The sequence below is a fragment of the Paralichthys olivaceus genome, chromosome 10, assembly GCF_024713975.1.
Source record: "Paralichthys olivaceus isolate ysfri-2021 chromosome 10, ASM2471397v2, whole genome shotgun sequence".
Taxonomy (NCBI): domain Eukaryota; kingdom Metazoa; phylum Chordata; class Actinopteri; order Pleuronectiformes; family Paralichthyidae; genus Paralichthys; species Paralichthys olivaceus.
The window spans coordinates 6,921,382-6,945,353 of record NC_091102.1 but is presented as its reverse complement, the minus strand read 5'-3'; the positions used below and the strand labels follow the sequence as shown (position 1 = coordinate 6,945,353).

Genomic DNA, 23,972 nt, shown 5'->3' with positions numbered 1-23,972 from the left:
TTCACCTTAAGAGATCTGACACACTGAGTCGTGTGAGTTACTGTTTACAGAAATGATTGAAAACGAGTTTGATTACATCATCTATAATGAAGAGGCTGAAGTTACTCACACCAGCTGTTCAGCGTCCAGCAGGGAGGTCAGGAGTTTGGGAGATGAGTGTGAAACTAGCTCCTCTAAAAGCTGGTGAAATGCCAGGTTAGACCACCAGAGAGCAACAGTACACCACATGCAGCCATTGTGTTCTGCACTCGCACTCACACTCACACACACACACACACACACACACACACACACACACACACACACACACACACACACACACACACACACACACACACACACACACACACACACACACACACACACACACACACTCTTTCCAGACAGGTGCAGGATGCAGAGATGGTGCAGTAGAAGCGCCTCAGGTAATGTTCTACCTGTCCCTGTAACTCTGGTCATTACAGAGTAGAATTTTCTGGATGCACATCAAACTGCCTCCAGCGAGAAGAAAATAAAAATCTCTCTCTGCCCTGCAGAGGAAACGCACCAGGAGACGAGTGCTTAAAGGCAACAACAGCTATGTCAGTCTCGTGGTATCCTCGCACAGCATTGTCTTCCATTAATTCTATAAAAGCTGCATGTGATGAAACACGGTTCAACATGAATGTTCACCTTGGGCTTCCTGCTGTTACAGTACATACAGTCTGACCAAATGGTTTTATGAAGCTGAGTCCCTGGACGTCTGACTCCCGCCTGCAGCAGCTATAATAGTTAGCCACTGTTCAAAGGCCAGATGGTCTGAACCTGTACTCGCTCCCTGTGGCTTTGTCTTGGCCCATTCTGACAAAATAACCTGGGCAGAAGGTGACTATTATACATTTAGATGTGCCCTCACTCTTGGATTATTTACTATGACGGAGGTGGAAGAAGTACTCAGGTCTTTTACTGATGTTAAAGTAGCCACACTGCAGCTTAGACATATGATACAAATCTATAATAGGGTAGAAAAGTACTAATATAATGTGAATTATATTACAAGATTAGTTCGTAATTATTGATGAAATCATGTGTGAAACGCTTTAATATTTCACTTGGTAAAGCTGGTGCTAATTTTAATACCTTTGCATACAGCTGGGTAGCCCGTGTTTTAACATATCATTTATTTGTTGATCGTATTTTGAAACTGCAAAGTAACTAGTGATCGCAATCAAAATAAAATTAGAGCTCATTCCTCCGCTGAGGCTCAACAGTAACTTCAATCAAGCTGCACCAAATTCTCATTCACTCATAGAAACCAGTCTGTATTACGTGCTTGATTTTTTGATCAAGATCCACAAATTATTCCAAACAAATGTCATAAAACATCACAATCTTAAAGAAAGTGAAAAATAGCTCCTGGATCAGCCCTGTGATCTGATCCACACCAACATTTAACTCTCCTGACACATCCCTCCACCAATAATAATAATAATGATCATCTGTCCAGTAATTCTGCTCACTAACTAAAAGTAAAGTAAATACTTGCCTCAGAAATGTAAAGAAACACACAAGGACAAGAGACTTAAGGGGACAGTTCACCCAAAAATAAAAAATTCCCTCATTATCTACTCACCATTATGCTGATGGAGGGAGTGAAGTGTTCGAGTTCACAAAACGTTTCATGGGTAAACAGCGTTGCATCCAAATCCAACACAAGTAACTGGTGACCACTTTTAATAAACGTAAAAAAAAAATACAGAAAAAAACCATAAAATCCCTCCATGCAGCTCTTGGTGTCATTCAAGTGTCCGCAAACACTGTCATTCAAATTCATCTCGAAACGGCGTATTTACACCGTGTTTTTAGCCTAAATGTCCTCTGATCACCTCCTCGTTCCTGGAGGACAGTCGTGAGTAAATAATGAGTGAATTTTCATTTTAGAGTGAACCATCCCTTCATGTGCAGTACTTGAGTACTAAGTTACTTTTCACTACTGCAACCAAATAAAGAAGAGGAGGAGAAAATGAGAGTTAAAGATCAACAGACATTTTTTCTCCTGAAATCTGTTAGAAATCTTTTTTTTTCAATCTCTCGCTCAGAGAAGCACCGGCCCATGAAGTGACCCCTTGATTATAAACGTTAAACTTGGAGCTCAGCCAGTAGTTGTTGTTGTGCAGAGTTTATAAGGAGGTTTAAAAACTTTAAAAAGCAGCAGGGTTACAGAGAGTTCCATCCCTTTTAATCTGAGAGTGATGACATCAAATAAACCAACGTTTATTACAGGCACATACGTGGGTCGTCTGAGTTCTCGTAGTTTGTTAAGCTTATCTGCCGGAGTATCTGCTGTCTGGTATTTATGATGAATGGACACCTTACTAAAATTAAATTGAATCTTTTATCAAATTTCACTACACAGAAAAATGTTTACTAAGCAGAGGGGTTTTCAAATGTACCTCTAACTAGCAATGACTTTGCCTTTGTGCTGTTTCTATCCAGCTCAGTGCAAAATAAGCACATGCACAGTATGCATATGGATTTCCACTGAATTAAAAGAGCTGCAGATAAAATTCAACAGTGCAATGGAAATATGAAATATTGATGTCATGTGATGCCACCTCCTGGTGGTCTGATTAATCATTGCACATTAGCCACTGTGGACTCTGAAGATATTCTCCTTCCCGCCTGTGTCCTCTACATGTTCCCTTTCCATGGGACCTATTTTCTCTCCAATTAAGTCCTTAATTGCTGTGGGTAATGAAGACTCTATTAATCCTGTGTCTGCTAATAAAACTCCAGCTGTCTGCTCGGAGGCTGCCAACGTGCAACAGTCACCAGTTTCAGTGCGGTCGACGTGCTGTGTGTGTTTGCATGCCTCCAACTGTTGGCATCTTTTATTTAAACTGACTTTCAGTGGCTGTGGTTCAATTATATCATTTTCTTCTACTGATGCTGGTATAACAGTTTTTAGTTTGTGTTTGTTTCAGCCCCCTCTGTGCACCAAAGCTCCAACAAAAATGTCCATCGTCTTTCTTTTATGCCGACAGTCTCCCAGTCACTCTCTCCCTTCCTCTGGCAGTGTATCTCTCTCTTTCTTTTTTTTTTTTCCTCTGCCCCACTTTCCCCTCTCCTCTGTTCTCCCCGGGGACTGACAGGGAATCAGAAAATCTGCTTTCTGTCTCCATGTTTACCAACGCTCAATCACAAACAGCCCTTGTAGGTGGTGTTTATCCCCAGGAGATGGCACTGTTTGGCAACACTCAAACGCCACTGTGTTTACGTTGCCAAGCGAGTCAGGCATCAAATGAAGCTGCCTGACTTTGAGCCAAATATACAGTATATTTGGCTTATATCGCTGCGTTGTGTGTGTTTACTGCTCCTATCTGACAGGGTGGATAAGGAGGATGAGGAGCGAGTGAGCGAGAGGGATTCCATGTAATAAATGTCTCCAGCCGCTAATGAACCAGAGAAAAGGCAATTACATGGTATGCCTTCTTCACTACAAGCCCCCCCCCCCATAAGAACATTTTAAAAGGTCAAACTCTGATTACAAGCTCCATTATTACAAGCTGTCTAATTGTTGACTTTCCCCCCCTTTGCCCACTGCATTGAAATAACTCTGCAAGGGTTGTAGAGTTATGTTATTTGTTTCTCAAAAGTTAAAGAATAATTGGAAATGTACATCTGGACATTAGCTCCATCCCTCTGTCATCTGGGTTCAGTGGTTTCACTGTGTGTAAAGCATATGTCCCCTCAGAGGTTTGGTTTTTGGATTGAAAACTGAAATGAGGGGTTAATGAGGTACGGTTTTGAAGTCCCACTGATACACACCCTCAACCAGTTCTGAGCAAAATGTTGGCTGTGAATCAGGACATTTCACATGTATAACATTAAATAAATACTTAGAATCAAATGTAAAAAAACAAACATTGATCATAACAACAGGGTTTCTGCAGGTATCAAAAAGTTAAAGACTTTTTAGGAGCATAATAAAAAAAATTTAAGATCTATATGTTAAATAGGACGGACAAGAAGAAATCAGAGCCCCACAATTAAAAATAGTGTGAAGTTTAGGTAATAACCCGTGAAACGGCACATTATCTCTCAAACGTCAGGCAGAGACAGGAGGTATCATAGTGTTTCCCACAGCCAAGCTGAGTGTACTGAGATATACTCTGACCAAGGTTTTTCTGAAGCTATGAGCATCAGTTCCACAGTGGTAAACTCATTTTAAAGCACAACGGGAGTAGGGTGTGCCATGCCCCATCCACTAACATGGAGGAGGCTGGTATTTATGACCTATACTGCAGCGAGTGATCCTGTCGTCCATCTCTCTATACAGTCTATGACCTGTACATACAAACACACACTGCTCTCATGGTGTCTTCTACTATTATACTACTGTTTTGTATTGTTTACCACATCAACAGTTTGGTTCTGATCTTCACAAATTCAAGTCACTTTCATCAGTTCCATCAGGAGACTGTCACGGACATCGTGAAGTCCCAGACAGTGATGGATTCATCATTTAGGTGACTATTGATTGTGATCGGACGAGTAGCGGCTGTTAGAACTCACTGACAACAAAGAGTCAAACTTGGACACAAAAGAAAACCATCAAAAGGAAATCAATGTTTTTAATGTGCAGTGAGAAAGTAAGGGCAACTGATAATGATTGTGTTTCTATAAAGATAGACATTTCTTTCCAAGTGAAAATCGTGTTTATATATTTATATAAATATCTATATTATATATAGAATACATATCTATTTGCTATGCATACTCAAAAATCACACCTTCAAATATATTTAAAAAGTCTTTCAAAACACAAATTATTTTCTTTCCTTAAACATGAACTATCCATATGAACCAAAGTAATTATCAAGATGGGAATAATATTGTGTTTAAAAACAAACAAACATTGAAAATGCTTTACTTTGTATCTAGAACAGTAGAGGGCATATTTTTTTCATGTGGGATTCATAAACCACCTTAATCTCTGAACAAATCAGGAATCACGTTGCAAGGATACAAAACCAGCATAACACTTATACACAAATCCCCCGCTCCATGGTCGATGAAATGCAAATCAGTGTGACTTCTCAAGCAAACTCTTTTCTGTTATAAAAATAGAATTCTTTTTAAAATAATCTACAGATTTCTTTTTAAGGTGAGGCATTTCACTATCACTCTAAAACAGCAAGGCTGTTCGTCTCAGTAGAAAATGTGAAGCTTTAGAGAGAGATCTGCCAGTCTGTCGGTCCGTCTGACTGGAGAGGACTAGCACTGCCCCCCCCCAGCCGCTCCACCCGCTCGCTCTCACAGGACGGTGAGTTTCCACCAGCTCCTCCTTCTTTTTGCATAATCTATAATATTTTTTTTTGTCGAAAGAGAGTTTCCTTTTTAAACTAGATACACCTCTCACAGGTAAACAAAAAGAAGTTTCAGCTCCTCGTAGCTCCTGAAATGTCCAGGCGATTCCAAAAAGTGTTAAAAAATGTTCTCTTAAACTACACAAAGATTAAAAACAAACAAATAAACGAAGAAAAAAACCCAAAACACAACAGCGCAGGTACGTGGACACACTGGCTTTCCAAACAAGCGCGTTAAAAGAAGAATGAAAAAGAACCTAAAAGAGATAAAACAATATAAAAAATACAACCGTGTTAAAGCAAAGTCCTACATTAGAGAAGGCAACGGATATGAACAAAAAACAACAAAACAAAACAGGAAAACACTGATGCTACAAATAAATTGAAATATATGTACAAGACCCTGTTTTCCTTGTTTGTATGGACGTTTGTGAGTGTGTGTGTGTGTACACAATTGCCATAGAGTGTTGGTTCTTTAATGTGGAGTTCTTGCGAGTCCGTCTCTCACTAGAAGATGAAACAGTGTCTTGGTTACACCTCCTGTAGTTTCACATAGAAAACTTCTCCTGTAACGCAGGCGCTGTCCGCTTGGAAAAAAAAAGAAAAAAAAAAAAAAAACGAGAGCAGCAGGGTCCAAAAACCTGCTGAGACTCCATCACTCGCCGCTAGTTAACAACAGATGCATCCCAAACGCTTTTCACCAAAAATCGTGAGCATGAACCGTGTCCCTCCAAGACTGAGCCCAGCCACGTCTGACCCTGATTGATCGCCCTCCAGCCAACGCCGAGCCCGCTCATCATTACCAGATGACGCTGGAGATGCTGGTTTCCCGTGGCAGCAGAGGGAGCATGGCGTTGTTGGCGTGCGCCTCCTCCAGGCTGTGCTCTCGGCTCTTCCCGGGCGGCCTCTGTCCGTTCAGCAGTGTCAGTGGGATGTTGCAGTAGGTGTGCTGGTTCCCCAGAGAAGAGAGAGGCGGCAGGGTCCCTCCGGGGGGTAAGTCATACTCGTAGCTGCGGTAGTAGTGTTTCTGCCTCATGGTGGTGTGGTAGGTGTTGTGGAAGGTGGAACGCAGCTCTGGGTGGGCGGTGGCCATGGCGGTGGAAGTGGCTGCTGCCATGGAGATGGCGGAGACGGTCTGCAACTCTCCAAAGGGGCCCTGCTCGCTGACGTCCAGCGCCGGCTCGTGGGTGAGCATGGGCACTGTGCGCCTGAACGGCATCTCGTACTGCAGCTGCTTCCAGAACTTGGAGTTGAGCTTGTTGCTCTTGGGGCCGCGCCACTTGATGACGGTGAGGGTTTTAATGGTATGCTTAAGAGCCTCCACCTCCTGGTAGTTCATGATGCCGCGCAACTCGGCGCACTCGATCAGGATGACTTTAATCTCGCCGGTCACCAGCATGTTGCGCAGTCGTGTCTCCAGCTCAAAGATGCTCCAGCCTCGCCGGACCACGTAGTTGGGTGTCATGACGATAATGAGGCGTTTGCTCTGGTCGACGCAGCGTGCCACATCCTCTATGTAGGCTGCAGAAAGGAAAGATGAATACAAAGACGTGAGAGCTGAGTGATGTCACTTAGATGAGCCAAAGATTTTATAAATGAGAACAGGACAATAACACTGAACAATGATAGATGGACGTGAAGCAACAAACACAAGACACAAGACAATGACTGAGTATTACCAAGGAGGTTATGTTTTCACCCATGTACATGTGTTTGTTTGTTTATAAGCAAGATCACACAAAAACTACTGAATGGATTCCTATGAAACTTGGTGGAAGGATGGGGATTGGGAAGAAGCCATTAAATTTAGGTGTGGATCTGTATCAGGAGGCAGATCCAAGATTTACTTTAACATTTTCAAATTTCATTTCTCAACATTTTCACAATTCTCCCAGGGAACGGTTCATGGATCCAAGTAGCATCCTGGATCTTGTGTTTTCGTAGGTGTGTAGGATTCTGTTCAGCTGTTGTACAGTAACAACAGAACAGTAACAAGAGCAACTACCACCCGTGTATAACTGAGATAATGTGCCAGTTGGGAATAAATGTTATTAAGTATAGGTTTGATTGTCATTACTTAGTTTTTCATGTTGCTAATAAAAGCAGTTCTTAGTGTAATTTGCTTTTTATCATTGCCACAATAGAAATTATGATTTTAACAATCTGCATTGTTTTGTTGGCTTTGCTATGAGGTCTCATTGAATTTAAGGGGCTTGTTGGGCCTTGGCGGAGGTAAACGCTCTACTGAGGGCTATTCTACTTTGAGTCTTATATATGCAAACAAGACGACGACACTTGACATGTGTGTGTGCAGACATATTTAAAAGCAAGACATTTGTGGAGTTGAATATGTGTCTTTAGATCTAAAGCAGTGTAACTTCTTATTCTGTGTATTTTCACACTTGAATCAGTGATCTGGGTGGAGGGTGGACAAGCGAAGCAGCAAATGGCCACAGATGGGCGGCGATGATTGATAAAGCTTCACAGTCCATAAGACTAGGCCGAGCTGCCGTCTATAGAAGCAAGCCTGATGCTTCAGATCGCACGTCAGCGCCACTCGCAGCGTCTCGGTGAAACTTCCCTACGAGCAGGTAAATGAGAGCAGTTGACAGAAGAGGAAGAGACTGAGGGCGGGTACCTCCAAAGAGCCGAGTGTCATCCGGGTAATGTTCATTGGTGAGACCTAAACATAAACATTTACACATTCAGGTCACAGGCGGAACACGGCACCCACACAGAAACAATACTCAACACATGCAGTCGTAAGAAAGTGGCCTCTCCTCTCGCGCATCTTTTTTATTTCACATACAATTAATCATATTCCATGTTTCCCTGATTGGACATTAATCTTCAACAATTTTGCTTGGCTCTGACTCTGGCGGCAATTTTCTTTTGATTAAAGGAAAGAGGCAGTTCAGTCAGCGGGGCTCAGAGCCTTTGCACATTTCCCTCTGATGTTTAATTCTGTCTGGACCAACTAGGACGTGTTTGCGTTTTATCAGTTCCACATGAAGCCCACAGTATAAACACGCAGCATCACCGCTAACTAGAGCACACTGTGTACCGCTGGCACAGACTGGCAGTGCTAAGCAGAGTTAGCACGCATGAGAATATGTTCAGACAGAATTTTCACGGATTTATTAATGCAAGGAGGAAAACCAGGGATGATAATACGTTTAATCTATCAGCTCCTGGTACACACTGTATACTGTGTTCCCACTGAGATAGTAGGCAACATAGCACGGGAAGGGCCAGTGAGTTTTGAGGAGAATACAAGAGAATGTATGGTCGTACAGTTTTGGGTTGAATATATATTTTTCCCTTTTCCCCGTAATTTGGAAATTTGGAGAAATCATCTTTTAATCGTTTTTATAAACTCAGCTTGAATCTGATCTCAAAGAACAAAACACTGGAACACAAGACGGTGACAGTGAGAAACGACACTGACGACAAAACGACACACAACAAACACGTCAAACTACAACACAATGTAAGAAATGTGCCACAACTCCAGCAAATGTAAACTCAACACTCAACTACAGCATGTCACATGAACACACAAGTGCGTGAGCCGGCACTTGCACACAGACAGCCACAGCGCTTACTTCCTGTCGGGATGAGGTCTCGATCCGGGATGAAGAGTTTGTAGCCGTAATGTTTCTCCAGGACGTCAGGGAGGATCTCCAGGGCGAAGCGTTCCTCCTCCCTGGTCTCCTGACTCCACTGGTCAGGGTCCACTTTGGTGTAGGACAGGTACGCGTCGTAGTCTTTGTTTTCTGAGAAATGGAGAAGAACGACAGGGAGGAACTCATGAATGAAAAGGTGGAATAAAGTCGTTGACATCCTGCACAATAAAGCCGAGCATCTCTCGAGTACTTGTGGCACAGTCACATGTGCACAGGCAAACACTAGATGGACATAGTATAAGGACAACGGGAAAACAAACACACCTTAAATTCATCATGTCAATCTAAAACCATGCAGCCAATATAATATTTTACTTTAGTTCAAATTCCACAACAAAACCAAATTTACTGAACATCCTGTATTACTGTTACGTTTTATAGTTGGATTCTTTTTTTTTAAAGATATTTTTTGAGCGCCTTGATTGACAGTAAGCATGAAATGAAGTGAGAGAGAGAGCGGGAGAAACATGCAGCAAAACCCGCGGCCGCTGCCCGAGGACTCATCCCTCCACATGCGGGGTGCCCACGCTGCCACATGAGCCAACGGTTGCTCCATTCAGTCATTTAATCTGAAAATCTAGAGTAAGTTCACGCGTTGGTTTACTTCTCCTGCTCTTCTTCACATAAGATTGGTTTTTCATTTGCTTTCTTAATGAACAGGGAAAATGTGCTGGAGTTTGAAAAGCCCAGACCAAGAACAGAAAAGTGGACAGCGGTGTCCGTATACTTTTGGTCATGTGGCGCAGTCGAGAAAGAAAAAATGGATGTAGATAAAGAAACACCTCGATCAGGATTCGAGCAGCTCTCTCTGCCCCACCTTGAAATGATTTCCCAGGAGACGGAGAGGAAAGAACTTAAAAGGCAGAAAATAGACGACAGGAAAAAAGCTCTGCCGGTGACATGATCAGTAAGTCCTACTCATTATGCTCTGTAGAAAGTGGAATGTGGGCCAGTCAAAAAAAAAGGGGAGAAGGACTTTTTCTCAAAAACTCTTTGAGGAGCGCACGCAGCTTTGAAACTCGGTGGAAAGGCCAGGGCTGCGCTCCATAAGGATCCAAACATCAAACAACGCTTTCAAATTAGCAACCAAGCTCGCAAATTAACCACCTAGCGAAAATCAAAAACAGCTTGTATCAGTGGTCCCTGACGGTATGACTTAATAATGTGGAAGTTTGAGTCAACAAAACTGTGTGTAATAGATAATTCATGCTACTGTAGAAACAATCGAGTGATTTGAAAACGAGTTCAGTTTTTTTCCACCCAGAATTTTAATTTTCGAGAAGAAAGCGGAGAGGCTCGAAAATACAAAGCAAGAGAAGAGAGAGAGATACTGTGACACAAACAGACGAATCCTTTCCTGACGTGAGAAAAGTTAACTATGTTCTGTGGCGAAAAACAAAAAGTCGACCTCCAATTTCAGGCTGTTTACGCTCCTGTTTGTCGCTCGGGGATGGAGCTGCGAGCCCGTCGAGTCCCAGAGTACCACAGAGGGTGGGCATCATTCCATGACATATTGAGACTGATCCCTTTCTAAATGGGCAACAAATTGAAAATCTTTTTCCTCTCCTCCCTATGCACAATGCGCACACACACACACACACACACACACACACATGCACGCACGCACAGACACGTGCACAACAGCAGAGAGAGGAAATGAGATGTTGAGACAGAAGCAGAAAAGACATCTGTATCTACCACAGGGTTGTTATGGATAGAGGCTCTGACAGAACACACACATACGTTCTTTTCTTTATTCAAGTTCGTGGTTTTACAATTTAAGAGCAAGACTATAATTTCAGATTTTCTAAACCTTCCACTCAAAAACCCTTCGCTTGCACTAGAGTATAACCTGCTTAGATTTCTTGCACTCCAGCCTCAGCTCTTCTCCTCGCTCTCTCTCTTGCTGCTTCTGTGCAGTCAATTCTTACATTTGTCAAATTTCCCCACAAATAGAATGTGAGGTGTAAGTTGGAAACTGAGACCGTCCCGCTCTTGTTGCGGGTGTGCTAGCTTCATACCGGCTTGACGTCAGTGCTCTTGAAAAGAAAAGGATGAACATGGGACGGCAAAATCAAGGATCATATGTTTTTTTACGTTATGGAAACACTGTTGCTATAGCAACTATAAAAACAACATAGACATCGCCCTTTTTTTCCTTCTGTATTTTATGAGAATAGTTAATGTAACTACAACGAGGACATTTTCATTCGTCATAGCTACACCTGGCATTCTATTGGTTGGGAAATTTTTGGTAGGTCAAGAGCATTAGAACAATCTACGTGCACAGAAGAAGAGTGAGCATGATAAGAAGACACTTGAGTGTGAGCACTGAGGTTTTGAGTGAGAGCATCCTGTGAGAGTCCTGTTCTCCAACTGAAAGAATAAAGATCGGAAAAAAACATACAGGGGTAAACAAATGCTCTGGTCTTTACCTCCATCGACGTCCTCGCTGCCAAACTGCCTCCTATAGAAAAGCATCAGCTCGATCTTGTAGCACTTGTAGAGGGAGATGAGGAAGATGAGAAGCAGCAGGATCGCTCCCAGCCCTCCTGCCAGCTCCACTGTGTACATGAGCTCTGCTGAGGACAACACACACACAAACACAAACATTTTCAAAAATGCTGACACAGTCATGGTTCCAACTCCGTTGGCAGTTGTGAAAACACAAAACGAGGTGGTTGCCTCTGCACCAGGTTGGACTCTGTTTTGTTTTATTGTTTCCTGTTAAATTGAAAGAACGAGGTTGTTACAGGACACATTTACATCGGCCGGGAGGTTGGATGGTCGTCAGTATTTTCGGGGCTCGGCTCAAAGCTGAGCAGCATCAATCTTCACTGGGAAGAGTCACAATGCTCATAATGAGTTTGGGAAAAATGAGAGAGCACAGTGCACGGAGACAGAGGGGAGAAAAAAAAGAGATTATGAGGAATTGGATTCATTTCTTTGGCGCAGCGCAGCAGTGACACGGCCCTGCACTTTGGCTGCTGTCCATACTGGGACTTGTGACAATCTTGGACATGGATGGAGGCATTTTGAAAACAAGAGGCTTCAGTTTATTCATCTCACTTACTCCCCTCTCCATCAAAACTCTCGCTCTGGCATTTCCTCCCCCTCCTTTCTTTCTCTCCATCTTTCCATTCATTTCTCTTCTCTATTATCTCCTCTGCATCTACCTAGAGACCCGGCCTGGGGAAGGATGAGTTATGGTGTGTATTAAAGCGGCGTTTACCTGGCTGGCTCAGCTAGAACAGGTTTACATTTTATCACTGTCACACTATGGGCTGGAGAACGGCATGGCTACTATAGCAACTGCAGTATGTGTACCAAGCTCTGATACATATCTTTATGGGAAATATACATATTTCTTATAAAATTCAATTAAATTAAAAGTTCAAATGAATCTATCTATGGGAGGATCAATACTGCTCTCGTAAGTGTCTGCTAAATGTGGAGGTTCAGCCAGCAGACACTTTGCTTTTCTTTGCATAAAACCTGGAAACATACCACTGTAAAAAAAAAAAACCTTAGTTATAGCGTATCTAAACCTTATCAGTGCACTTCGTGTTTATTACCAAAGCTAATTCAAAGTGTAAAAAGTAGATTTTACTGGGGGTTATGTGCCCTGGCTGCTATTAGCTTTATATTAACTCTGCAGACACGAGACTGTTAATAATCGTTTTACTCTACTGTGGTGTTCTGCACAATGTCAAACTAGTCGATAAACTTTTAATAATAAAACTAAAAATGTGTTAAAATAAGGTTATATATTTGAATACTGGAATCCTGGAATGATTTCAGAGGCCAGTTGCTTCATGTTGCATTAAAAAGGACAACATTACCCATATGTAGTATATTACGTAAATGGTCATTTGAGTTAGTTAGCTATTGCTGTTTGCGTTCTAAGTCTTCGTGTCATTTTAAAGGCACTTGGAGAATGTGAGGCGGTCAGAGAGTCCGGACTTCTTTCAATTTTAAAACCACTTATGATGAAATAAAAGGCAAAAACGCTGTGGGAAACGTTTGAGAGCTGTTACCTCGCCTGAAGAGCTGGATAGTTGCTTGGCGACGACCGTTTCCATTTTCCACATAACAGGAATAATTTCCCAGGTCCTCCTCCTCCAAAGAGTCAATGGTCAAGGAAATGGCCACTTCCTGTTCCCCCAGATGCTCCTTGATCAACCTGCAAGAAAGAAAATAAAACTTAGAGAATGTTTCTGCAGCACCATAACAGGGATGCAGCTTGTTAAAGCAAGTTGATTTGTCCTGTGGTGGCAGCAGCATGCGTGTGATGGGGCCTCAGGAGTCATAATCCTGCAATGGACTATCACAAAACCCATTGAGTCACATTTCAATATGACATATATGATAAAAAAATATCCGTGAGCGGCGCCGCTCTGTACAACAAAGGTATCTGATGAAGCCCCCTTTGTGTTACTGTAATTACCTCATGGTATGTTAATTTCTTCCTCTGCACACAAAACATATGAAAAATGAAAATCAATAAGGACTCCTTCTTGGCGTGCGTGTGTGCGTGCGTGTGTGTGTGTGTGTGTGTGTGTGTGTGTGTGTGGGGAGGGGATCAAATAATGGCAATGAGAGGGAAATCTTTTTATAGCGGCTGCCATGGTAACGGAGAGAAAGTAATATTCCATAAAGTAAATGAGTGTCCCCCGCTGGGCTGCTTGAGCCTGATGGAGGAGGAAATGGGGAGATAATGCTTTCTCGTACCTTAGACACACTACTTAGCCCACTTTTACAGCACCCTCAGCACAAATGACACTTAGGAGGAAACATGGTGCAAATTAGAAAGAGATCACCTCTGTTTGTTTGCATGTGTGCACGTACACTGTGTGTGTATTTACAATTTGGAATAATAAGGGCGATGTGATGAAAAGAACAGTTGAATGAAATAGAAGGAAAGTGTGTTGGGGTATGATGACTCTCAAGCACTGCTCTTCTCTCTTGTCTTCAAGCAGATAAACTGCACATAAGAACATCGGTAATTCAAAGTGTATCGCCAGCTTTGCATAAGAGAGGCTGATGCATTCAGTGCTGCAGCTGCCGATGATGATGATATTTGTAGTTTCAGCTGAGTATTGTTGTGCAATGAGTTGGGGGCTAGGCTGCTACGAGAAGGAGGCTTGGGAATAATTCATGTCTCCCTGGGGAGTGGTGGGTACTTTGAAGCCTCTCTGTTTCACATTATCACTATATGAGCTGGCACTGCTCGCTGCTATACAACCCGATACAGATAACGACTCAGAACCTGAGCCTCACATGTGAAATGATGAGGACCTAGGTGGATCACAAGGTGCAGGTGGAACACATCTACTTCCTGTCTGTCTGTCTGTCAGTGTCTTGTGAACCGTTCATCTTATAGGCTTGGCATGTACGTTGTCAATAGCCCAAGGAAATCACATTTTATGTGATTGGTACGATACGTTCAATATCAATGAAATATGAACAAACAGATGACCAGCGCTCTGTAGCAATCAGTGGGGGCAGGGCAGCGTGCCTGTCTGCTGACAGAGTTGAACAGTCCTTCTTCTACATCCTCAGATAAACTAAAATCTCTACTATATCATTTTCAAAATTAAATTTTTCTCTCACCAACTGCCCATTCCAAACAGGCAGGTTTACAACGGACATCGCAGTAGAAGATTTGGGTAATTGGGCATTTATTGATACGGTGTTAGCAGAATGAATTAATCGTGAACTCTCTATCAAACTACAGTCTGCTCCAGGCACTTTTTTCCCCTTTCCAATATTCTCTCCCTTCCTCATTAGCAGAATCTCTGTGTTTGCTCATTTCGTAATCAATTCCCAACTTATTAGTTCTTTTTTATACATTCACCTCGACGTGCACCTGCAAAAACAACGACTGAAATGGGTCGACAACGCATCGATCACCTCCTTTAATATGCTGAGCCATGTTTTGCTAATTTATTCATCTCTGCGTCGTGCAACTAATGTCCGGTCATCCATGCTATGATAGCAACAATAGCCCTGTCCCGTTGGCACAAATGAGAATTTGGCCTAGGGGTTTCCATAGAAATTAACTCCTGCAAATCAATAGGCCCCAAGTTGGGTGAATACATGCCTGCGGAAACTCTGAGCCCGATGAGTGCTGTTCTCTAAACCCAGGTTTAGTAATGCATTAGTAATAAAGTTAAAACTGTGTGGGTGCCAGCCCGAGGAGGAGAGGCAACCCTAAGAAACAAGCCCACTGTTTCTGTCGACTCTAACTAGTAAAGGAAGGCTTGGCTGCAGGGGAGCACAGATTTGTTCATGGTTAGTTTCTCCTGCCCTCCCTTTTTTTTTTCTCTGTTCGCCCACTCTGTACCTCTGGCTGCCGTCACTGAGGTAAACCCAGGCTCTGACTGGACCTCAACAAGGCTGGAGTAGCAGCATCAGCAACAGAGAGGGGATGATCAAATACATTATTGATCCGCTGCATGAAATATCGGTATGAATTATTGAAAAGATACCCCCCCCCTCAGCCAGTGAGTGGGGTGTGGGGGTCTAGAGTCAGGGCGTAATGAAGGACGAGAGAGAGAGAGAGACAGACAGAGAGAGAGCATCAGCCGTGGTTAAAATGAAAGTTGTTGCTGTTGCTTGTTCATATCAGCTTACAAGCAAACTCACTTTCACAGATGTGTCTTCCTTACTTTCCTCCTCTGACTCCTTCCATATTTGTTTCTCTTCCACGCTTCTTTCCTGTCAGCATCTCCCTCTCTCTCTCTTTCTCTCTCTTCCCCCGCTCCCCGTGAACCATCTGCATTCCACTATAGGTGGGTGCAGCGAGGGAGATAGCGATAGTGGCGGCGGTGTGAAAAATGGCGGTTGTTAACCATCTGACAGGGCTGTCTCCCCAGAGCTGCAGCCTCTCCAAACAGCCCTAATGGGAAACATGCACATGGGCCAGGGAATGGACTTGTTTAAATGTGTTACATCACTCGCAGGGAGAGACATGGAGATGGGCTTGTTTTAAATGTTTTAGAGGCTCGGTGAGAAGACTCGCTGTAAAATCAGACGGTAAGAGAGGTCAGGGAGAAATTGATTTTTCAAATAACGTGTTTGACATTTAGTACATTCATCTGTGGTGGAAAATGTCAGGGCAGATATACATGTGAACAGACAGCAGGGCATGGACTCGCTTTTTTTTTAGTTTGGTGGTGAGTATAATCCATCTAATGTGCATCCTGTTCTGCAGCAGAGTTTCTCTAAATATAAGACATTAGACATCAGCTCAGTTTGTCTCACAACTAATGCAGAAACAGAGACCCACTTTCTCATAATGTCCAAAGTGCAGAGCAATTGACATGAATTTTCTCCGGGTTCTCGTCCCAAAATTCAAATTTTTTACACTTCCTTTTCCTTTGAAGAGAGAAAACTAATTGAAACGCTGCAGAACTCGAAGAAACAATCAGCAGCTAAACTCACAAGAGGATTTATGCATGAACGTCACACAGCAAAGGATGTGTTACTCACTGAGTTTAATTCTTTAAGGCAAGTTTTAATTACATTAAATTAGTGGGGCTGCGGCTTAGGAGGTTGAACAGGTTGTTTACTTATCAGAAGGTCACTGGTTCAGTGGTGTTAACTATTGAGTGACTGTTGTCAGAGCTGTGATGCTGCTGCACGACTAGTTCAGACCTGCCTACAAAAAAAACAACATACTTGGCTTGGGACAAGTAATCAATACTGCAGTGCAGTCGCAGTATAATATCACCAATACTGTGGTATGTAGTAAAGATACAGTAGTGATAATGAAGTAATACACAACTCTCATCTGTTTTACTTGTTACCACTTTACGACTGTGAACCTTTTAATGATGCTGATACGCAGCACATGCTCGTGTGTGTTTAACTTAATGTGCGAGAAGCTGAAAACTCTTCATAATGCAACACCTGCAGTTTAAAAAGTGTTTTACCAATTTACAGTCATGCATTCTTCCTGTTACCTCGGATATTGTGATGTATAATAGATGATTATCTTGTTATGTTTATTCTATTGTTTCCCTGCACAATGTAACATGTCTCAACCGGTTTCCACCTGACTGCTGGTGCTTTTTCACCGGACAAAAACACGATCTGAATGGAAGGATTAAGGTGTCAGAGTGAATGAATAGTGATCTAAAACAAGCTTGAAGTCTCTGCGTGATGGAAGGCGGCGGATAAATCTCAGGAAAACGGTTGGTTTAGTTTATGCAATTTGGAGTTAATGAGCTAAAACATTCAAAACCATTGCTGGCATCCTTTAATATTTTCCAGTGAATTCATCCACAGCTGCCATTATTCCCTTGTTACTGCCAATGAAAGGATTTTAACTCTGTGCAGCAGTGTGCCTCTTACTTGATGTCGCTCTCCTGGACTCTTTCTTCGTCCAGGTCCTCTATGAACTTCTCCCCCTTCATCCAGTAGATGAGTGGGCTGACGTCGCCACTGTAGCCAAAAAACGCCCGGCAGGTCAGGTTCAAAGCACTTCCTGCAAAGACAGAAGACGATGTGCTGTCATGCTTAATTGTCCTGCTAGCAAAAGCCTTCAAAGTCAGTCAACGACAACAACAGTTTGTTTTGTGGTGATGTGCATCCACAAACCATACACTTAGATTTTAAAAATACATATGCACACAGACACACAGATATTTGCACAGGGCTCATTTAAAATGCTTACATGACACATGTAAGCTGGACATTTGTGCACCCGGCAGTGATTAAAGCAGACAGTCTTTGCTTTCTCACAGACTCGAGGGAAACATCCCTGGAAATGTTAAAATATGACCACGCACACAAGTCTGATGTAAAATGCAAGTAAACAGCAGTGAACACATGAGGGCACTCAAGAGCTTCCTAAACCCCCTGAGACAGTGTCCACGAGATAAAAGGAGGCAGAGGGAAGTGAGGGGAGGCTGATGGTAATATTATTTTATTTAGAGCTGCTGCTCGGGATGTGGGAAGGGCAGGAGTCAACAACTGCAGTTTGCTGAGAGTTGATCCGAGGAAGAAGTAGTTATTGTCACCAAAGGGCAAATTATCCACTGGTTTCCTGTGAATTGATGGATCATCTCCTTGGTTCAACAGTCGAAAAAAATCAAAAAATTTAGAAAAGTTTCCTCCACCTGCATTGAAAACATTCAATAGTGCAGGTGTTATTATTTCGCTGTTTGAGATTGAATCAAAATCCCTGGAGAGAGTTTGGAGTAAAACAGTGAAAAAAGTAAACCTAATATTACACAGAGTTCTGATCTGAGCTGATTAGAGTTGACAAAAACATAAAGATGGAGTGTTGTCATATATTATGCACATGTTTATTCTGCCTTCCTCTGAAGAGGGATTCTCTGAGGGCTGGGGTGCAGCAATCACATGCTGCTGCCTCTCTGTGAACCCACAGCAACATGTAAACAACACATAGATCAGGGAGACTCACGGTGCAGCACATACTGTAAAGTAATCTCGGGGGGGTGAGCGCTGGGAGTGACTCCGCGGGGCGTGGGATTTTCTTTTTTGGGAAGCAGCAGGAGAAATGCATGAAGGGGACGGGGATGAAATGCTCGTCCCTTTCGCAGCTTGATTTATGAGCAGGAGTGCAAAGTAAACTGTGCTGGTATGAGACATGTATTCATTAATGCTGCATGTTGCAGCACTATGGACACATCCATCCACATCTCATGATTCAGTAAGGTGCACATTTAAGTCATTCCTTTTTAACTCTATAGATTTGAGCAAAACCACACATCATTGAATAAATTAAAATTGTCTCTTGTTCATGCACATCGTGCACAAGTTAAATAAATATACATTTATTTAAAAAGACTACTGACTGGACAGGGGCCCCTGCTCCCAACAGTCTTGTGTAGGGAGTAGGAGCTGCAGCAGCACTTACAGCCTCACAACTAACACTGATCGAGTCAAATCCTTTCTCACACAGAATGACACTCAGTAAAGCTCATTCTGCCACCACAGCCCAACAGTCTCCCTGTGAAACCACATTTAAATTCACTAGATAACAATTTTTATTTGGGTCTGCACCAAATTGCACACGCTCATAAATATCAGTCCTGCAAACATGCCCGATTTTTTCATCAAGATCCAAATATTACAAGTATAAAAATGTTGAAAAACCCAATCTTGCAATATTCCACAAAACTTCATGGAAATCTGTTGTGTAGTTTTGCATAATCCTGTTAACTCACAAACCCAGAGGTAACCGCACCAAAAAAAGTGCTTTCATTTCAATGTGCACATTGACTTGTCACTTCACATTGGACTGTTTAGATAAATCATGTTAGTTCAACATCTTATTTATCAGTTATGGTAAAAAACAAACAAAAAAAGGCTTCAGGGCTGTTCCATTATGTCTCTGATACATGAGTCAGGTTTGTAAATTCAACTTGATTTGTTCAAGTTAACTCTATCCAGTGGTATGGGAGCCATTGGTACAATATCATGAGCCATATTTAATCATGTGCAGAGTCAGGTTCTGTCTAATGCTCTATCTCACCACGTTAAAGTTCCATAGTTCATTTTCCCAAACCCTCCACAAGCGTTCATGGAAATTGCCTCAGTAGTTTTTGAGTAATCCTGCTGACTAACTAACAAACAAACGCTGATGAAAACATGATGTCTGTGGCAGAGGTCCCTCAATGTTTTCTTCTACTCGATTGCACAACGGGTTTCTGATATTTTGGCCACTCTGTGTTCTGATCTCTGTACCCAACACACCACTAACAAGTCCTGCTCCTTCTCCTCACATTCTCTGACTGTGACCAGTGTGACACGTCTGGAGGTGATTCTGGAAACAGGATGGTGTGTGTTTGAACTAAGGGGCTTGTATCCTCTGCGCTCCCCCTGCCCACAACACAGACGCAGCTTCAAAAGACTTCAGTAGGTCGCTCTCGGCACAGGGAAAGTTTTATGGCGTGCGGAGAAGGAGGCTGGGAGGAGACCCAGGAATGAACCAATAGTACCGTCTGTGAGGAGCAGTGGCTGACATTTCCAAAGTTCAACAGCCACTCTCAGCTTGGTATTTGTGCACAGCCGGGCTCTACAAAGACTACACGCTGCACCTACAAAACAAGGATCATTCTATGTGTGACTTACACACACGTACACGTACACACGCACACACACACACACACACACACACACACACACACACACACACACTTTTCAACAGGAGTGTGGTGAGAGCTCTCCTCTGCTCTTTCACTTAATTGGAACTATAATAATAATTGGATTAAATATAGTCCAATTCTTTTACCAAATGTGGACATTTAGCATTTTCATATTTATTTTTTTGAGGGTATAAACTTAACCTTGAATTACATGAATGGACAATTCACTGTATATAGTTCTTTAATGACCACTTAAAGCTATTTACATTAAACTACACTTTGCACTCCCATCCACTGTGTATCACACTCAGCGTTCTCCAAGCTTTGTCTAAGGGACGGTCCACAGTCTCAGACCCCCTGCTTTAGACCAGTGGTTCTCAAAGTGGGGACCCTTGTCAAAAGACTTCCATGTTTTTTTGTCACAATAAAAAATCATTTTGTGACTTCAGCACCATGGACAGCTCCGTGGGTTCATCGATACACAGCACCATGAGGCTCCTGATATTTCAGAGGCATCGTTAGAGCTGTAGATTCCAACCTAAACCAACCTCAGGCAGATAAAGGATCAATGAGCCGGGCAGACTATAGACTTAGCATTCACCTAAACAACCTATTACCCCTGTACTCTCTGAAACAAGGGAATGAAGTGGGAGAACCCCCCCCAATCACGTACTGATCACTTAATTATCCACGTTGCAAAAATGCAAAGTGACCACACTGTGCAATACAGCACAACTATGCATGTTTCCTGTGTGATACAGATGCAACATTTCTCTTTTCCTCTGTTTGGAAATCTCCCTCGTGCTCTTAGTTTATCGCTAAGATCAATTGCACACTGGGAACGTCGTGCTGCCGGCAGTCACTGCCTGGAGAGGAACTTCCCACTGAGCTCCCTGGGAATCACAGGAAATTGTCGAAGGCCTCACGCTGCGTCATTCTAATCCAAGAGCAGCATCCCCCAAACTACAATTACAACCACCGGTGGCACACTAGAGGCACTTCTTCCTCTCATTCAGGGACGTTCTTTGAGAGCTAGACTGTGACTTCCAAGATGGTGGCCATTCATTCTTATAACTACACTACAACAATGATGATCCCATAGACCTTCAATTCAATTGTGAAAAGCCCATATTCACAAATGACCCAATTTGCCTTAAACAGCTTAACAAGGTGCAGCATCCTCTGCTCCTAACCCTCGACAAGAGTAAGGGAAAAAAAACGAGTAAAAAACTTTTATTAGGGAAAAATGTAGAAACCTAAGAGAGAGAAACAAGTGAGGGATCGTTCTCCCAGGACGGAAAGAAAGGCAATAGATGTCACATATTGGGAATATGCCCATCGTATAAACACAGATATCCCCACAGTGATTAGGATTTATGAGTGATATTTACAGGTACATTAGTAACGGCTTTGGAGCTTCACACACAATCTGAATCAGCAGATGGAGTTGTCATGAATTTGTAGATGAAACACTTTAAGGACGTGTCATTCATGTTTGAATTGAATTTGATGGTTAATATTCAGGTTGTGCCAAACCCTATTTCCAAGAATAAAAATGGACTGATTGATTTCAGGTCCATTGCCACATGAGGACCATGGTGTGACATTCAAGATGTTCTGTCCACAATTTCTCAGGCACATCTTTTACAATGATGGCATACAGGGAACATTATATTCTTCTTTGTACTGCACCAATTTGGCAGCAAGGTTTATTCTACTACACCTCATCCAGTTCTTTTATTAATCCACTGTTACAAAATGTCCTCTGTCTGCATTTAACACACCTTCACCTCCTGCTGGTTCTTTCACACCCAGAGCATTCCAGTGCACAGCTGAAACAACACACACATCGTTTAAAATGATATCTATTTTCTCTTGGTGGTACAAATGCAGTGTGTATAGCCAGAGACGCTATAGTTAAACACGGCCGGCAGAAGAGAAAATGAAAAGGACGTACAAATATTAGCCAGGTAGAGAGGAAACAGTTTTACATAAGGCTGGCATGACTCATTAGCCTCCGAGCCAGCAAAGTGCCACGATGTCGAGCCGGTTGAGGTTTGAACAGATGGTAGAAAAACCATTAACCAAGACTGGAACAATGAGGTGAATCATTTGCACACGATGGAGTTACAGAGAAGGAGGAGCAGCTTTCAAAATCCCTCTGTTCTCTCCCGCTGTCTGATCTCACAGCACTGCCATTATTATTATAATCTATTATTATCTACTATAAAGCAGTTTGTAACCCTTGTCAACTGTGTGTGTGTGTGTGTGTTTGTGTGTGCGTGTGTGTGTGTGTGTGTGTGTGTGTTTGTGTGTCCTTGTATTTATATTCAAGGCTTCAATCTGAATACCCACTAACACATGGGGACTTGTGCCACTTTTCATATACATTTACACATATAAAAGATATAAGACTCTCACTGGGGAAATTCACTCGTTGTAGCAGCAGAATGTTAGAATGAGGCAGAGAAGGGAATAAAGATATAAAAAGGCTATAGAATAAAAATATATATAACAGAATATGTACATTACAAACACCTTTCACTACAGAAATATTATTTGCATAGAACTGTTATTGAGTAAAGTACAATGGCACAGGATGATTGCACAGGCATGTAAAAGAGGTATAAAGTGGGTAATGTGCAGAGGACACTTGTGAGCAAAATGACCTTTTGCGTTAGAAATAGAGAGCAGGGTGACATGAGAAAAACAGTGCAGTACTTAATTTTTCATTCCAGAGGTTTTGCATAGAGTCTGACAGCAGTGGGAATGAAAGACCTGTTCCTTCTTGCACAATGCACGCAGCAAAAATCCTTTGAATACATTTTCTTTCATTAATCTACCACATAATGACAAATCATCATTTCTAGAAAGTTTTGCTCATTTATTGAAATAGAAAAACTAAGCTATGACACTGACCAAGGTTTATTTCACCTGCAGCGATTATAAACGTGAGTCTTCCCGGGTGTAACAACACACTTTGTACACCTGGATGTTTTCTGTTCACGGCTCTGAAGCTCAGCCCCGGTTACAATCAGATTTTCGGTTGCCTCAACGCCCTTCACCCCTTAGATTGTTTTTGGAAGAGTCCTGGTTCTTCTGCACTTCTTCCATCCATACATCCATTGTCTTCCACTTATCCAGGCTTGGTGTGTTGGGATAGCTGGCAAGTAGGGCATCCCTGACCTGCCTCTCCCCAGCCAGGCTTTCCAGCTCTTCCTGGAAAACCCAGCGGGTGTTGCAATGCTAGCTGGGAATAGAGGTCCCTCCAGCGAGTTCTGGGTCTACACCTGGGTTGGTTGGGCGACTCTTTAAACCACCAACAGAACTTTATATGTGATGTGTCTTAGCCCCTGTGGGGATTATTATGCCGCATGTCTATTTGGTAAAAACTCAGAAACTGAAGCCCATGACAGTTTCATTTTTTAAATTCACAAATAAATGTGCAATTACAAGAATTGGCAAAACCTGGTGTGAAAAATATCCCCCCGCTGAGTGAATGTGTGCCTTGTGCAGCACAAAAGCATGATTAAGTGTTTTCATGAGTGTGTGTCACTTCATACGTGCACATCTTTGTGTGTTGTTTCAGCTTTCACACATGCGTGGGTGTGGAACAAATCCATGTAATCTGAGTTATTGACATCCTCCCCCCGGCTGAGAGCTGGTTACGCTGCCTGATGCTCAGGAGACTTGCGATCCACCCTTTCTTTTCATTCCTGCTTGGCTTTGTGAGAGAAAACTAAATAATAAGTCAATCGACATTTTGGGGGAAATATGTTTGTTTGATTTCTTGCTGTGAATTTGAGGAGTATAGAGAC

At 42.5% G+C, this 23,972-nt stretch overlaps 1 protein-coding gene across 6 annotated transcripts in view; it reads right to left on the bottom strand.

The window, feature by feature from the left end:
- Nucleotides 1-4,599: 4,599 nt before the first annotated feature.
- The window catches only part of il1rapl1a (interleukin 1 receptor accessory protein-like 1a), a 188,212-nt gene continuing 168,839 nt past the window's right edge, over nucleotides 4,600-23,972 (bottom strand). For 3 of the 6 annotated variants that reach the window (XM_020100551.2, XM_020100552.2, XM_069533086.1), the window contains 6 exons: nucleotides 17,393-17,525; nucleotides 13,072-13,217; nucleotides 11,470-11,616; nucleotides 8,954-9,124; nucleotides 7,987-8,031; nucleotides 4,600-6,869 (listed from right to left, as the gene is read on the bottom strand). In XM_020100551.2, coding sequence (XP_019956110.1) covers nucleotides 6,148-6,869; nucleotides 7,987-8,031; nucleotides 8,954-9,124; nucleotides 11,470-11,616; nucleotides 13,072-13,217; nucleotides 17,393-17,525 — 1,364 coding nt within the window. In that variant the 3' untranslated portion in view covers nucleotides 4,600-6,147. The remainder of the gene's footprint in view (nucleotides 6,870-7,986; nucleotides 8,032-8,953; nucleotides 9,125-11,469; nucleotides 11,617-13,071; nucleotides 13,218-17,392; nucleotides 17,526-23,972) is intronic. The other 3 variants (XM_069533087.1, XM_069533089.1, XM_069533088.1) reach the window with 3 other exon arrangements.